The sequence below is a fragment of the Pseudorasbora parva genome, chromosome 21 (genome assembly GCF_024679245.1).
Source record: "Pseudorasbora parva isolate DD20220531a chromosome 21, ASM2467924v1, whole genome shotgun sequence".
Taxonomy (NCBI): domain Eukaryota; kingdom Metazoa; phylum Chordata; class Actinopteri; order Cypriniformes; family Gobionidae; genus Pseudorasbora; species Pseudorasbora parva.
The window spans coordinates 19,690,261-19,707,087 of record NC_090192.1 but is presented as its reverse complement, the minus strand read 5'-3'; the positions used below and the strand labels follow the sequence as shown (position 1 = coordinate 19,707,087).

The 16,827-nt window shown below is 38.1% G+C and overlaps 1 protein-coding gene across 2 annotated transcripts in view; it reads left to right on the top strand.

Moving 5' to 3' along the window:
• The window catches only part of arhgap17a (Rho GTPase activating protein 17a), a 44,361-nt gene that overhangs the window by 10,003 nt on the left and 17,531 nt on the right, over window positions 1–16,827 (top strand). For both annotated transcript variants that reach the window (XM_067429920.1, XM_067429921.1), the window contains exons 2-9: window positions 5,524–5,563; window positions 10,255–10,359; window positions 10,469–10,545; window positions 12,783–12,894; window positions 13,166–13,242; window positions 13,327–13,444; window positions 14,772–14,840; window positions 14,963–15,044. In XM_067429920.1, coding sequence (XP_067286021.1) covers window positions 5,524–5,563; window positions 10,255–10,359; window positions 10,469–10,545; window positions 12,783–12,894; window positions 13,166–13,242; window positions 13,327–13,444; window positions 14,772–14,840; window positions 14,963–15,044 — 680 coding nt within the window. The remainder of the gene's footprint in view (window positions 1–5,523; window positions 5,564–10,254; window positions 10,360–10,468; window positions 10,546–12,782; window positions 12,895–13,165; window positions 13,243–13,326; window positions 13,445–14,771; window positions 14,841–14,962; window positions 15,045–16,827) is intronic.

The window sequence follows — 16,827 nt, the reverse complement described above, 5'->3', positions numbered from 1 at the left end:
TAAGGAGGACAATTTCTAGGTGAGGTCACACAACCTGTCTCTGAGTCATTGTTCTGAAACTAGTGTGATAGATGTTTGTGTGTGTGAACTGAGCTGGTGTTGTCCTCTCACATTCTCTCTGTCTTAGATGGACAGGACATAATCTGTGCCATGGCCAAAGCCCTCTATTAGTTTACTATTAATAGGACCTTAACTATTTGTTCACAAGGCCGACAGTGGACTGCCAAAATTCCCTGGGAAAGTAAATGCCATTTTGGACAGCTGGTTTTGTTAGACAGATTGTCAGCTGTTGGCTACTCCTAGAATTGATACTAGTGTCTGCATCCGAAAACTGAAAAATCCTTTCCAAGGTATGTAGGCATCAAGGCATGTCCAAATCCAGTGTTAGCTTCACTTCCTGTCTCCTGAGGTCTGATTGATTTTTGAAGGCAGCATAGATGATTCATTGGTGACAATTTAGCTAAAAAAAGAAAGATGGTCAGAAATATGGTAAATTTGTGTGTAAATGTACATATTTCACCAACGTGTTCTGCTTCTGATGTCATTTAGCGAGAAATTACTACTGTAGTAATTAAATATTTGTTTAGTTTGCACCATAGCTCGCTCTGTTTTGCTGTAGGTCTGTCTGTCCGAAAATTTGTGAGGTGCCTCCAGAGTCATTGCCTATAAGCCAGGGAGGCAATATATCAGCGGCATACATTTTCAGATGCATGCAGTGTCTACACTACAGCAGGGGTTCTTATTCCTGTTCCTGGAGATCTACCTTCATGCCTTGATCAAACAACTGAAGCGGCTAATTAAGATCTTGAGGAGCACTTGATCACTACAGACAGGTGTTTTGGATCAAGGTTGGATCTAAACTCTGCAGGTTATTGATCTCCAGGAACAGGATTGGGAACTCCTGATCTGCATTTTAATTCTAAACATTATTTTACCACTTTGTTACACTGCAAAAAATATTGCCTTGTTTTTACTCAACAACAAAAAAATTGAGGCAAAGTTATTCGTATCAGACTTCAAAGTATTTTAAACTCCTCTAATTTGTGTTTGATCAAATAGACTTTAGATGTCTTCAACATGCTTCTTCAACTCAATTTTCCTCGTAAACACAACTCAAATACCTTGTGTAGCAGAATCAGAATTCAACTGAGCCCCAATAAAATTAATGTAAAAATGACTGAATATACTTATACAGCATGCATTATTTCTATTTCATTATATGTTATAAGCAGAGTGTAGTAAAGACGAACCACAGTACTGCTTTAAAGGGTACTCATTGAGCAAAACAATTCATATGATCCACTCGTCAGCACCAAGGTAACCCCCAAAACTCTAACATGACAAAAACATTTCTAAATCCCAACTTAATAGAACATTAAACAATAATAACAACAAGCCATCTACTTTATTGATCTTGCTTAAAAACTCATGAAGATAAATAAATTAAACATTTGCTCTTCCAATTAAATCTCATGCAAAGCATTATGGGAACTAGAAATGTCCTTGTCCCCCAGTAAGTAGATCGTACACAATAAAATTAAGTTGTGACAAAATGTTCATTTGAATATATAATGTTGATCAGCAAACATCCTCAAAATAACTGTCACGCCTGTTGTAGAAAACCCTGTTATGAAATTACCCTAAAATAGGAGAGAAATTTGTTGCAATATGGAAAAATGTGTTGTCAGTATGTGAAAAGGGTTCAATGCATCAGCCAAATCCAGCAGTAAATAATATTACTTAACAGATATTAATTTTAAGTAAATGTAACTTAAATAGTATGTTGGAAATGCACAAAGCCTTGTCTAGATTAATCAGGATAAGAAGTGTGATTACATAATTAATTATACAAAATTATTTTTTTGCTACAAATTCAAATTGAGCTACTCAAATTATCTAAGTAACAAAGATTTATTCAATTAATTATACAAAATATGTTTTGCTACAAATTCAAATTAAGTGAGCTACTCAAATTATCTAAATAACAAACAAATATTTATTTGTAAAAAATATTTTTGATGTTATACTTGCTGCAATGATTCATTTTTATCAGTGTAGGGCTGCATGATTTAAGGCAATTTAATTTAGTAAATATATCTATTCAGAGCACTTTTTAATGTGAGTAGCTCATGATCCGGTGCTTTCAATGTCTTAGAACAGCTCGATTTGCATTAAATGTTACACCATACAAACTCATCTCTACATCTGCTCTGAGTTTGCATCACTTAACATGCATTGGGGAATGCAATATTTTTCAACCATTTTTTTCCAAACTTGTAATCAGAGGTGCTTCTAAACCAGCTGTTGTCAGCCAAAGAGACACTTTTTTCTTTTGGCTTTTAGTATGAATATGTTAGCCTTTACTGTTATCTATAATCTAGTGTGCTCCAAAACAATGACATAATTTGCATTTAGAAGATAAGCATTCAAAACTTATGGTCTCTCACTTCCTCCAATATGCACACTGATTTTGATGACATCACGCTGCATTTCAGCATCTCTTTCGATTTTGTCCCATAAAATGCTCTCTAGAATCTGCAGTGTCCCGCCCCCAAATATGCAAAGAAGCTGCGGCTAAAATTGGTACATATGCGCGAGTCGGCGCAGACCAGTAAAAATACTGGACCCATTGGAATTGTGCACAGAAGGCTGTATTTTAATAGCCTGACAAGCATCAAGATGTTTGGTCTGGAAACTCACCATTGACGGGGCTCAATCCTCTGCACACGATAGGATAGCGCTACAACCAATCAGAGCAACGTGAAGCAGAGCTCGTTGATAGATTAAACTTTCGCTGAATCCGGTAGGCAAAACTCCGATCACATCTTCCCTTCTTAAGAATGACTTCAGTGCCGTTCTTTTCTCAGAGAAAAGCTTAACTCCAGTCTTCCAGAGTCGCAGTCAAAGCTGATTCGAGCTTTCGCCAATTTCTGTGTTTACTAGAAGCACACAAGTGCAACTCGGCCATCATCATGTTAAGCCCCGCCCACCGACTCTATACACAATGTGATTGGCCTGACCAGAGTTTGGTTTTTACAGCTCAGAATTGTATTGAGAGTTGCTAGACGACACTCGCGGAGGATTAGATTTGCTGGCACTAGGGTGCGTCTAGATTTCTAGGCTAGTATTTGAAAGGAGATTTGGAGGAAAACGGTGGCTTTACTGTGCTCATCTGCTCTAGCTGAGCTGTGATGCAAACAACATTAGGTTTCCCACTCCTCATGGAAAAATGTTCAGCAATGTTCCAGGTTTTCCAGTCTGGAAAACCTAGAACATTAGAGAAAATGTAAACTGTCCTGTAAAAACTGGAAAATATATATATATATATATATATATATATATATATATATATATATTAAAGTTAAAAACAAAGAGTTTATCACTGGCCCAAAAAAATGACTGTTGGTTGCAGAACGTGCGATATTCAGGGATGTATATTCTGCACAATAACTGGCGCACTCTGCTTCATTAGTGTTTTTTCCTCTCGCGCTGCTTGAACTTATAATGCTTTTGTTCTTTAAGCCTATATTTTTCGTTTACACATATTGTTTAATGTTTTGAACTGAATAAAAACCTTACCTTAACCTAAAACCTTAAAGGGGGGGTGAAATGCTGTTTCATGCATACTGATCTTTTTACACTGTTAAAGACTTGGAATCCCATACTAAACATAGACAAAGTTTCAAAAGTTAAGGTGGACGTTTGATGGGAGTATTTCTTTGTCAAAAATACTACTTCCGGTTAGTCATAAGTTTCGGCAAGTTTTTTGAGATCATGCGTCCCCTTTGACGTTAACGGGGGCGGAATTTCCTTGTATGGGCCTTACGGACAATTCTACCGGAAGCGCGTGAGAGAGAGCGAGGGAGAGAGCGAAAGCAACAGGCTACGCCCATCAAAGCGCTGGCTCGTAGGATGCTAAACAGGTGATATAACCAGTAGCTACTGACTTACCCACTGATAGGCCGGCGGTCGATCTGTATTAGCACTTTCCTCATGCGACGGGCGAATCACTTTCCTCACAGAGCGACTCACTTTCCTCACGCGGCAGGCGAATCACTTTCCTCACTGAGCGAATCACTTTCCTCACGCGGCGGGCGAATCACTTTCCTCACGCGGCGGGCGAATCACTTTCCTCACAGAGCGAATCACTTTCCTCACAGAGCGACTCACTTTCCTCACGCGGCGGGCGAATCACTTTCCTCACAGAGCGAATCACTTTCCTCACGCGGCGGGCGAATCACTTTCCTCACTGAGCGAATCACTTTCCTCACAGAGCGACTCACTTTCCTCACGCGGCGGGCGAATCACTTTCCTCACAGAGCGAATCACTTTCCTCACGCGGCGGGCGAATCACTTTCCTCACTGAGCGAATCACTTTCCTCACAGAGCGAATCACTTTCCTCACAGAGCGAATCACTTTCCTCACAGAGCGAATCACTTTCCTCACTGCAGCGCGCTGCTGCACACGTCATTATTTAGCTCCGCTCACACGACACGCCCCCACCCGCTCAGCTTTTTTCGGAAAGACTCGGAACAGCGCATCTTTCTTATATAATTATAAAAAAAATAAAGACTTTTCGGAGATATGCAGGATGCAATGCTACTCTTTAGGTACTCAAGATTGACATGACACTGACTGAAACTGAGTGTTTCACCCCCCCTTTAATATTACCTAATCATAAGTTTGTTCAGAAATGGTGACAACTTAAAAAAAAAAAAAAATGGACCCACTTTATATTAGGTGGCCTTAAGTACTATGTACTAACATTTTAATTAATCATTTGATACAATGCACTTATTGTGTACATACATGTTTTTACATTGTACTTACATTAAAAAAAAATACCTGCATGTAATTACGTCTAATTAATTTCCTCTAGTTACATTTGTAATTACACAATTAACATCTAACCCTACCCCTTAATCTTACCCATATCACCACACCTGTCCCTAACTCTACCCGTATCTCACCTCAATTTCAGCAAAGGTGTTTGGCAGTACAATATTAACACAGTAAGTGTTGTACTTATTGTACTTATTTTTTGATGTACGTACATAGTACTTAAGGCCACCTAATATAAAGTGGGGCCCAAAAAATGGTCTCTTTCATTTTCTCAAAATAACGTCATTTAAATAAACAATTATTCAAATATTGTTTTTTTTTATTTTGTTTTTTTATGAGTCCGGATATTCGAATACAATGTTTTGGAAAAATGCCCATCCCTAGTAACTATGCACATCACATGTCATTAGGAAAATATTGGTGTTATTTTGTCGATTATTGAGCAGTAGGCTAGCTGGAGCCGTTTACCTCCAGTCTTTGTGCTAAGCTAGGCTAGCGGTGGGTGTGTCAGACAGAGTTATGGCACGCACAGAGATGAGAATATATCTAACTCTGGGTGTTATGGCAAATAAACTTAAATCCCAAAAAGTTGCCGTTCTCCTTTAAATGTAGGTGTTTGAACAGTGTGTCTTAAATAAATATTGGATTTGTTTCTAATAATCTGTTGACTTCTTTTTCAGAGCGGAGAAAACCGAGGTCCTCAGTGATGACCTGTTACAGGTGACTGCTTTCATTTTAATCTCTGTCTCCTGTTCTTTGGCTGTTATCTATCTGGGTGTGAAACTAGTGAGTCACTGGTTTGGGAAAGGGGAACTCATTGATGTCAAGCAAATACATTCCATGCAATTTATTTTTCACATTAGACAGAATGTTCTCTTCTGATTAATCACAAAATGGTCTGCGGCACATTGAGTCTTTTGCTTTTGCTGTCTTTATATGTGAATTTGTCCCTAGTGAAAGTTTGGTTGCCATGGAAATTGTGCCAAAACAACCCTCTAGAAATATAGGAACAGGAATCATTATCTCTACTTCCAACCATCATAGTGTCCGCTAGCTTTTTTGACAGCTTGTTTATTGCTCTTAGCCGGCTGCGTCTAAAATTATCTCCTGAGATGTTTGGACGCATCAGGCGAGAATTAGGCTGACATCCCCCCCGTGGCACTCAGAGGGGCTCTCTTTTTATTCTGGGTTCTGTATGGTGCTCGAGGAGGATCACAGCGGCTTCCCATCACCCCGTTCTCAGCTGTCTGGACACCCATGTTTCTTAAGGGCTTCTACACTCGTGCCACTCACAGATGCATTCTGGGGACATTTTTGACAATCTTGAGTGTCTAGATAGTGGCGTCCTTCCAATTTGAACCGCATCCAATTCTTTCCTAATTGCTTGTCCGCACAGGACATGCCTGTGATTTTAAAATCGCCAATGACTAATCAGAATTAAAGTTGCGTTTCCCCGTTTTCTGAACATTGTATAATATGTTCCATTAGAAAAAACAAAAAAAAACTATAGCTCATTGTTTCTGTGTTTAGTCTGCCGTTTGCTCGCCAGGTTTTAGTCTGTGATGGCAACAGGCAAACATTTAAAGACCTCTCACACCAGATAAACCAAACAACTCCCTTCGAACAGGATCTCCCTCAGCAGAAAAAGCTCTGACAATAGCAGTCAGTGATTCCCCTTGTTCCCGTGCCAGGTGGCGGGCCTCTGCGCGTTCTCATGCCGGAGACGCCTGAGCGGAATGTACGCTTGACCCAACTGCGTTGGGACGGCTGTGAGGGAATGTTATGACGTAAAGGAGGCAGAGAAGTGTAAGGAGGTGGTTATCTCCTCTCCCAGCCTTTGGAATTCCTGAACTGGGCTGTTTTTGGAACATGAGTCGTTTTTTTTTTTTTACTGATCTCTTTCTGTTTGTTCAGTCATACCGCTCTCACAGTTCTGAAGTGACATTCTTGCATGGTTGTTTTTAGAGCTGACATGTGTTCGAGCAGGCCTGCCCTGCTCACATCAAAAAGCTGACTTGTCTGTCATGACGCTAGTTTTCATTAGACTGTGGACCTCTTTTCTGACAAAACTTACAAGATGACATTATTTTTTTACTTATTGTGGGTGGAATAAATAATAATAAGCCTAAATAATAAATACATAACAAATGTAACCAAACATTGTACTTTGATCAATTTGTCAGGTTTTACATTATTAATATGATTTTATCAGTTTCGAATTGTTGGCACAGTTTATTGATGAGCAGAAGTTATCAAATCGATCTGACAGACACGATCGGAATGGCTTTGTTCACTGGCAGGGGGGCAAACAATCATATCAAGCAATATTTGGTAAATACTTTCTGCTGCAGACATATTTATTGGTTTAGATGAATTTTGTCAAATAATTGCTTGTCTTTATTGCATTTTGCTTTTATCTGTGAAATTAAAAATACTTTGTCTTTCATAGACATAACATTTTTATTTCTTATACAAATTCCATCAGATTATTGTGACAAAAGAACTCATGACGAAACAAGATACCCCTGTATCAAGTCAAGTCACCTGCTTTATATGACGCTTTTTATGATGCTGATTGTTTCAAAGCAGCTTCACATTAACAGGAAAATAATGCAACAGAATTTGATTCGGCTGTACAGCCGCTCTGGAGAAAATGATGTTATCCAGCTCATTTCAATTGTCATTTAAAGGTCCCATTCTTCGCGTGTTTTCGAAGCTTTGATTGTGTTTACAGTGTGCAATATAACATGAGTTCATGTTTCGCGTGTAAAAAAACACAGTATTTTTCATACAATTTACTTTTCTGTACACCGCTGTTTTCTCTGTCCTAAAAACGGCCTGATGATTTCCTTGTTCTATGAAGTCCCTCCTCCAGAAACACGTAACGAGTTCTGATTGGGCCAGCGCTTCCCGTGTTGTGATTGGACAGCAGCTTGGCGCACTTTGCCCGGAAAGGTCCCGCCTCTTACCATAACGGGGAGATGAAAGCGCTGAATGCGCGCTCTTCTCCACGTGGGAGAGCAACAAGACCACGCTCCCTTTTTTGCGTGTTCTTGTGGGCGGAGGGTTAGTCAACAAACGGTTCTAGTGACATCATTACATCCCTGCACTTCCTGCTGTAGTCCAAACCGGCCGTTCGCTATAGGCTTTCTTCTGTTAAATATAATATCTCGCTTGGCATTGAACTTTGAGCTTTATAATTTTACAGGTATTATTTATCCTCTAAGAGCAACATTACACACTAACTGAAGTTTGAAAGATGGAATCGCAAAGAACGGGACCTTTAATGCCAATGCAGGCAGATCGGTAATATAGTTGGAATTTAAGTGTCCCCAACTGAGCAAGCCAAAAGCCAAAGGCAACGGTGGCAAGGAACTAAAACTCCTTCAGGGCCTGAATGGAGAAAAAAACCTTGGGTGAAATCAGGCTCAGTCAGGGTGCCAGTTCTTCTCTGACCGATGAACGAACGATGTATGATTATAATTCTGGCAACATTACAGGTCTTAAGTCATATTAGATCAATAGATATTCGTAAGATTATTTGAAAGATTGGAGTTGTCACGCCGGACACGGATTTATTGAGGATGTCATGTTGATGCGGCATTTACAGGGGGGACTTTAATTGACACACTCTCTGCAGACACTTCAGGGATGTGTTGGGCATGTCCAGGCGCAGGTCCACCATCTGATCTGGATCCGGCTGACTGCAGCAAACCTCGGGATAAACAGAGAGACTAACATTAGCGTAGATGACATTCTTGTGATGATGTAACGGTGTTATGGGAAGAGTTCTCTGTTCCGGCTGACCTAGTTAATGCAGCCTAACAATCATTTAACTGATTTGAATAATAGAAATTGATAATGTTTTATGTGTATGCCATAGTAAAGATATGCGTTTTAATCTAGATTTAAACTGGCAGGGTGTGTCTGCTTCACTGCTTCCTGAACAATGTTAGGAAGACTGTTCCAGAGTTAAGGTGCTATGACTCCCGTGAAGCATTGTGAATAACATAATTGAGTCATGTTTGCATTAATGTTTTCCAATATATTTAAAATAATTATTTATTGTTTATACTTATAGCAGACAATATAAACCTACAGAGTTATAGTCAATAGTTATGTTTATTTTTATTACATAATTTGCAGTGCTTCATGGGATTGTATTCATTCCCTCACAATAGACCTTTTGTCTTTTATTTTTGTCTTTTTTTGTCCTTTCACTTTATTATATTAGTTTTTTCATTTTTTATTTTATTTATTTCTACAATATTTTTAGCATTTTGAATTTTTTGGAAAAAATTGTCTATTAAGATTAATAATAGCTCTGTTCTCTCTATTCTATTTTACTTAAATGTGCAGTGTGTAATATTTATGAGGATCTATTGACATAAATGCAATATAATATATCTAACTCTGTTTTTAGTGGTGTATATAGACATTACATAATGAACCGTTATGTTTTTATTATCTTAGAATGAGCCATTTTTATTCCATACAAGCGGGTCCCCTTACAGTGAATTTGCCATTTTGCACCGTCATGTTTCTACAGTAGCCCTGAAGGTTTTTTTGTTGTTGTTTTTTTTAAATGTTATACACATGTATAATGCTATAGCACTGTATTATTAATTACTGGGAGCAAATGACAAAAAATTATTAATGCTGCCGCAAGTATGTTTCTAATACAACGGCTGAGGAAGTGATGGCAATCTTGACATCTTTCTCTCTTCTGACTGCTATTATCAATATCTGTATTTGTTTTCCCTGAAAAGTCCTGATAACGCTCAGATTTTTTCTTCATTTTGATTTTAGAATTCAAAATGTATATTTGCTGTCATCTCCCATCCACCGTTTACCCAACTATGACGACCTAAAAAAATGGGACACGGGTCCATCGTCATTGGCGCCCCTTTTTATAACAGATTGAAGTAGCAAAAGAGAGTCTGGTCTGCATCTGTATTTTCTATTTATGACATCCTAGTGTTGAGCTCATGCATCTAAATCTTAGGGATCCCAACAGGGCAGATGAGTCATACTTTTCATTTTTCTGTAACATAACATCTTTTTCATGCCTCCTAAGGGAGTGGTGTAATAAATCATGATTGACCTTACCCCACCCTCAAGACTGAAGTGTTCTTTTATATCAGCCACACTTGTTAATTGACACAATCACTCAGACTGTAATGTCTAGTGTAAGGCTATCTGAAGGCTGTTAGCAAGGCATACTCAATTGGTGTAATCCGTTTCATCTCACAGAGGCTTGCCATGCTTTATTATGGTACATAACCAGCCTTAGGCATTTTGACAGGCTGTTTACTTTTTCAACACAATGCAAACAGACCTTGCATTGAGCGGTGGCCATGGCTCAATATGGATTGTGGGCTGTTATTGATGTTTTGTTTTATCCTGCACAGATTGAGCGGCGTATGGAATTGGTGCGAGTCGTTTCGCACAACACGCACAAAAGAATGACTGCGTGTTTGCAGGGGCAGATAGGCACCGATGCAGAGAAGAGACATGTAAGGGCATAACAATGCTTATGACTGCACAAAACATCAGTCTTCACTAAATCGTTTATCTGCTTGGATTTGCATGTAAAGTTGCACACTCTCTGTGTTTCCGTCACAGAAAAAGCTTCCACTAACAACGCTGTCACAGGCCATGCAGGACGGTGGGAACCAGCTGGGGGAGGAGTCTCTGATTGGGTAATTGGACAGCATCAACATTTAAATAGATTTAAATTGATTTCCCCTTAAATCTGGTTCTTTAGATTGTAAATGGATAAGCTCATTGTGTCATACAAATGAGATAATGGTACAAAAGAACAACATTTTGCTGATCTTGAGTCACACATTTCTAGAAACCACCACAAGAGCTGGTATATTAGAGGTCTTGTCCACTTGTTATTGTGTCAGTGCGCTTTTACTTTATTTCAGAAGTTTGGGGTCAGTAAGTTTTTAGGAAATAAATACTTTCTTTCAACAAGGATGCATTAAACTGATAAAAAGTGAGAGTAAATACTTTATTCTTTTTAAAAGGAATCCTATTTTAAATACATGGTCATTTTAAAATTCACCATTTCTACAAAAATTCACAATGAATTCATTCAAAATTCAAGTTTCTATAAAAAACAAATTACAATGTTTTCAACATTGATAGTAAGAATACATTTTTCTAAAGCTCCAAATCAGCATTTTGCGGTACGTTTACATGACGACAATGTACTAAAAATGGAAATTTTCGTGTATAGATGACACCTCTGTCAAATGATCCCTGTTCTCACAAATTTGCAACAACGATTAAAGGAACACGGCAACGGTCCCCAGAGTTAGATAAGTATTCTCATTCCGGCGTAATAATCCAGGAACTTTGCTTCCGTACCATAGGTGCAGCGGCACAATGACATTATGCAGCGCCTTAAAATAGGCTAACTTCTGTCAACATAACCATTGTGTCAACCTGCTTGCACAAAGAGCATGCTGGGGACTATTTTCAGGCACTGTGTAATATCATTGCGCCACTGCTCCCATGGTATGACAGCAAAGTTCCTGGATTATTACGCAGGAATCAGAGTATAGTTCCTAGCCATATCGGTCTAGATAATCGCAACTTTTCATTTTCTGTCTGTCTTCTTTCACAATGTAACTATACACATCACAACATGTAAATAGGAAAATGTTGGCATTATTTTGTCACTTATTCAGCAGTAGGCTAGCTGGAGCCATTTACCTCCAGTCTTTGTGCTAATCTAGGCTAGCGGTGGGTGCGTCAGACAGTGTTATTGCACGCACGGAAATGAGAATGGTATGTGTGGACTTCTCTAACTCTGGGGGATACAGTGAGTCTCAAAGTCGGCATGTTCTTTTAAAAACGCTGTATTATTCATGCCAGGCCAATAGGAGGCAATGTCACTTTGTAAAGGAATACTACGCTATGTTTTTGTAGTTTCCACTGAAACGATAACGGCATTGTTTACAAAAACTTGAACTTTGAAACCTGATTTTAAATTTTGCATTTTGCCGCAACCAAAACACTGTTGACGTTTAAATGAAACGACAAATTGCATGAAGTTTTTAGTTGAAACCGGTGTTGTGTAAACAGACACTTTTAATGATTTCTGAAGATTGGAGTAATGACTTCTGAAAATTCAGCCTTGCCATCACAGAAATTAATTAAATTTCAATATATATTAAAATAGAAAAAAATATGTTAAATAATAATAATATTTAAAAATACGTTTTTTACAGCATTTTTAATTAAAAATAAATGCATCCTTAATGCATAATACCGAGTTTACAATTTTAGGCCTGATCTTTCACTCGCAGACAGTTTTTGCGTCAGTGACAATCACGCAGTGTGAATTATCAAAGACGCGATCTGAAAGAATCGCCGATGAGTCCTGCTGAGTGAAATGTGTTCTGACTGAAAATTACATCGGTAATGGCCGACAGCCAATAAAAGAGAGCAAGAGACAGGGCTGCGGGAAGTTCGGGAAGGAGCTATAGAGCAGAATATCAGTATTTTAATAGATATATTTACAATTAGCCTATATCAAATAGAAACAAAGCACACATTTGCTTTACCAGCCGCCAAATTATTTATTTACCACCAACTTTTGAGAACTCCGGGCTCACGCAATCGTGATTATTATTTCCTTATCACCTCTTGCGTGTGTTTGGTTGCCAACGTTGTGGACGAGAGTTGTCGACGATTCTTCCTATTGTAAATTCATGTGGTGTGAAACCCCCTGACGTCAATCCATCAGTCAGTGTGAACACAGCTGCAGCTGAATGCTACCCCAGAAAGTCGTGCAGTGTGAAAAGAAGAATGATCTGGCGAGCTTGAAAATCGAGCCGTGCGAGCTCCACATTAGAAACTTCTTTCAATAAACGTACTAACCGCAAAACTTTATGGTAGTTTATATTCAGTATATTCTATGCAGAAAAATGATGGAGATGTGCGGCGATGCTGAGAACAGACTGGCATCTGAGCTAATGCAGCATGAGCTGAACATTGAGAAGGAGATCTTAGACCCCCTCAATCAGCTAGCAGAGGTAAGAGCTATGCATGCTAATTTCCCCCATTTCACATTCATCCAACACTCTCTAGCAAATCTTTAAATGAATGTCAAGTTCTCATACTGTACAATATAATGTTGTTACGCCTAAAATGACTTGTAGCTTTCAAACAATTGACTCCAGTTTTTAGTTTATTTGTTTATTTAGACAAAATAGAATAAAATTATGACATCATTGGTTATCGGACATATGACCAGAATTATCAATATGGGCCAGATTTTTAATATTGCTGAATTTGATTTGTCAGGTGGACATTCCAAACATCCTGAAACAGAGGCGACAGTTGGCAAAGCTGGTTCTGGACTATGACTCTGCCCGAGCAAGGTGAAGTTTCTGTCGTGCGTCTCGGGGTCATTATATCGTAACTCTAGTTTTCCCCATTCTAAAACTAAAACGGTTTCTTCGCAGGTGGTTGCAGGCAACCAAGTCGATAATCTCAGGAACAAACACACACGCACTGACAGCTAAAGCAGACTCACTTAAAGAAGAAGTCGACGAAGCTATGAACAAAATGGAGCTGTGTAAGGTACTGATGTGCAAACATGCCTTACCCTTATGAGTCGCTTAGTTATAGATTTATTTACACCAACATATGATAGCAGGGGCGTAAGAACGATCTGAAAAATGTGGGGGAGCAGGACATGATGACATAACATTTGCTCTGTTCTCCTAACTGATTTGCTAGAAGGAATCTAAGTGGGTGCTAGTCATTGGAGCGTAATTCAGCCAAGCAAAAATGAAATGTTCAAAATATAATGTTTATGAAGAATTGGGGGGTGGATTTTGATATTTCCACTGTTAAATAACTTTTTTAGCAAGGATACATTCAATTGATCAAAAGGGACATAACTGAACTTTTGAACAGTAGTATTCACTGTAAAAAAAAATATGTAAAAAATAAGTTACCTGGTTGCCTTAAAATTGAGTTCATTGAAATACATATTTTTAGTTATTTAACATTTTTGAGAATAGACAACCTTTAGTCAAATATTATTCAAAGATTTTGTACACATATTGGGTAATTGTGTGTGTTTTATTTGTGATGACACAGTGAGACATGCAAAATTGTGCTATTTTCATTATTTATCACATTTTTATGTGTTTCAGATACAAATATTTTAAGTTTTTATTTATTAAACCAATTTCCTTCATTGTATCGAGTCAAATTTATTATTTCAATAAACTCGACATTTTAAGGCAACCAGGTTACTTTAAGTTAAACCAACAATCATTTTTTTTACAGTGTAGGTGTATATTGTATATGAGTGAATACTCAACATCCATTTCTGTCTTTAATATCTTCAATAAAAAATTTCAATGAAAACATTGGCTCCTAATCACAAATATGATATTTCTAACCACAAATCAGTCTCAAATAAAACTAGACATCAGTCTGCAAAATCCAAAGTTCATCAGCCAGTGGCAGAGCCATCAAGCTGCTAGTCAGGCATATGAAGACTGATTTATGATGCAGCGGTTGTTATATCTGCAAAAATCCGATGTGTAATCAGTACAAAATTCATAGAGATATTTTCTTTCTGACTGCATAGTCATTTTTGGTAAGTGTAGACATGAAATAAGGTCTCGCTTCAAACCAGCGTCACCCACATGAGCAATTAAGGCTCAACGTGTGTGTTCCTGTACAGTACGGATTTGATTGCCAGAGAACACATTACTGATGCATTGAATAGCTTGAGTATAAGTCAATTTGAATAAAAGCATCTGCCAAATGCATAATGGATTGTGTCAAGAGCATTGGTTAACCACTGTGCTTGTTTTCTGTAATATCCAATTCCTCTATCTGCACAGTCAGAATCACACCAATAGTTTCAATCGTGTTCTTTTTTTTTAAGGATCAACTTTCAGCAGACATGTACAATTTCTTCTCAAAGGAGGCAGACTATGCACGCCACTATGTAATGGTAAGGAGCATTTTGTTAGTAACTCAGTTGCTATGTTTATTCCTTTTCAGTTCCATGTTTTTTCTGCCCATTGTTCATTCTGTTGTGCGTCTTTCCTTCCTCAATGTCTTCTCTGTTCTCAGTTATTAGAGGCACAAGCTGATTACCACAGAAAATCTCTCACCTTGCTCGAGAGTGTCCTGCCAACCATTCAAGCTCAACAAGGTGACGGCACAGTTTCTTATTGCTGTGTAATTGAAATAACTGCCTAATGTAGTGACTAATGTGTATCTGCAAAACTACGTATTTTCAGAATCATTGGGTGCATTTACATGCACGTTCTTAAGCCGATTATGCCTAATAAGCCGACAATGAACATGGTCATGTAAACACGGTAACCTGTTTTCTTTTATCGGAGTAAGGTCATAAACGGCATAAGGATAAACCGGTCGGGACAGGTAGTTTTTTGCCACTTACCCCGATTTCCCGCTGCATGTAAACGCATTAACCTGCTTTCTGTCGGCTTATTGAAGTGCGCATGTGTGATAGGTGACAAAAAACGCAATCTTAGAGCAGATTTAAATGCACCCAGACAGAGCGAGCTAGCGTTTTGCAAAAAAATAAGGACATGTATCACAAACGCTCTCACAAAGGACTCTTTTAAGACCCAGAAAATTGTAAAGATGTGTTCTTCTCATCTCATACAGCAGAATTAGAAGAGGTTTAGTCAAAGCGCTGCATCTGGAACTGCACGAGGGATAATATGAGCCGAAAATCTGACGGTGCACGCTTCATTTAACATCACAACTGACGTGACATCACTACAAGAAAATAACCCGGTTTATTAATAAAGTCATGTAAACACGGTTTACTTGCATTGTCAGTTTACTGGTTTGCATGTAAATGGGGAAAACTGTTTATTTCAATAAGCTGATTTTTTTGAGTTATCAGCTTGGTGTGCATGTAAACGCACCCAATGACAAGTTGACTATTTGGTCTTAAAGGATTAGTTCACTTTAAAATGAACATTTCCTGATAATTTACTCACCCCTATCTCATTCAAGATGTTTAGTCAAAAAGAAATAGTTTATTGAGGAAAATTCCAGGATATTTCTCCATACGATATATTTCACTAGCAACCAATGAGTTGAATGTCCAAATCAATGCAGTTAGTTGACACCACACAATCCCAGCTGAGGAATAGGGTCTTGTCTTATCTAGTGGAACCATGGTTCATTTTCAATAAAAAAAATAAAAATGTATATACTCTTTAACTAAGTATGCTCGACTTTTTTGGGGATTCTTCACGGCATGACATCACACCAGAAAGGTCAGTGCCGGAAAACTTCATGTCCTCCTTCAACTTTGAAAACGTCATCGCTTCCACTTTATTTTTGTTTTATTTAGTATTTGCACGTTTGTTTTAACACTGGCTGCGACCTTTTCGACTTAATGACGTCAGCCGGCATGAAGAATCACAACGCTGAAATCGAGCATTCATTGTTAAAAAGTGTACAAAACATTTTTTGTCTTAAATGACAGATTGTAATCTCTCTAGATAATATTCTCTAGATAAGACCCTATTGCTCAGCTAGAATCGTGCAGAGCCTCTGAAGTCCTTTAAAACTGCATTGGTTTGGACCTTCAACCCATTGGTTGCCATTGAAATGCATTATAATGGAAAAATATCCTGGAATGTTTTCCTCAAAAAATGTAATTTCTTTTCGACTGAAGAATGAAAGACATTAACATCTTTGATGACATGGGGGTGAGTAAATTCATTTTAAATTGACCTAAAATTTTAAAGAGATACTCCACCCAAACCAAAGTTTTGTCATCATTTCTTTATATTTCATATTTCTTTTTTAGAGCATAAGTAGTTATTTTGAAGAATGTTTCTACTACGTTTGTCCATGTAATGAAAGTTAGTGGAGTCCAAAATTATTTTACTCCTGACTTTCATTGTATTAACAATGAAACACTTTCAAAATATCTTCTTTTATGTTCT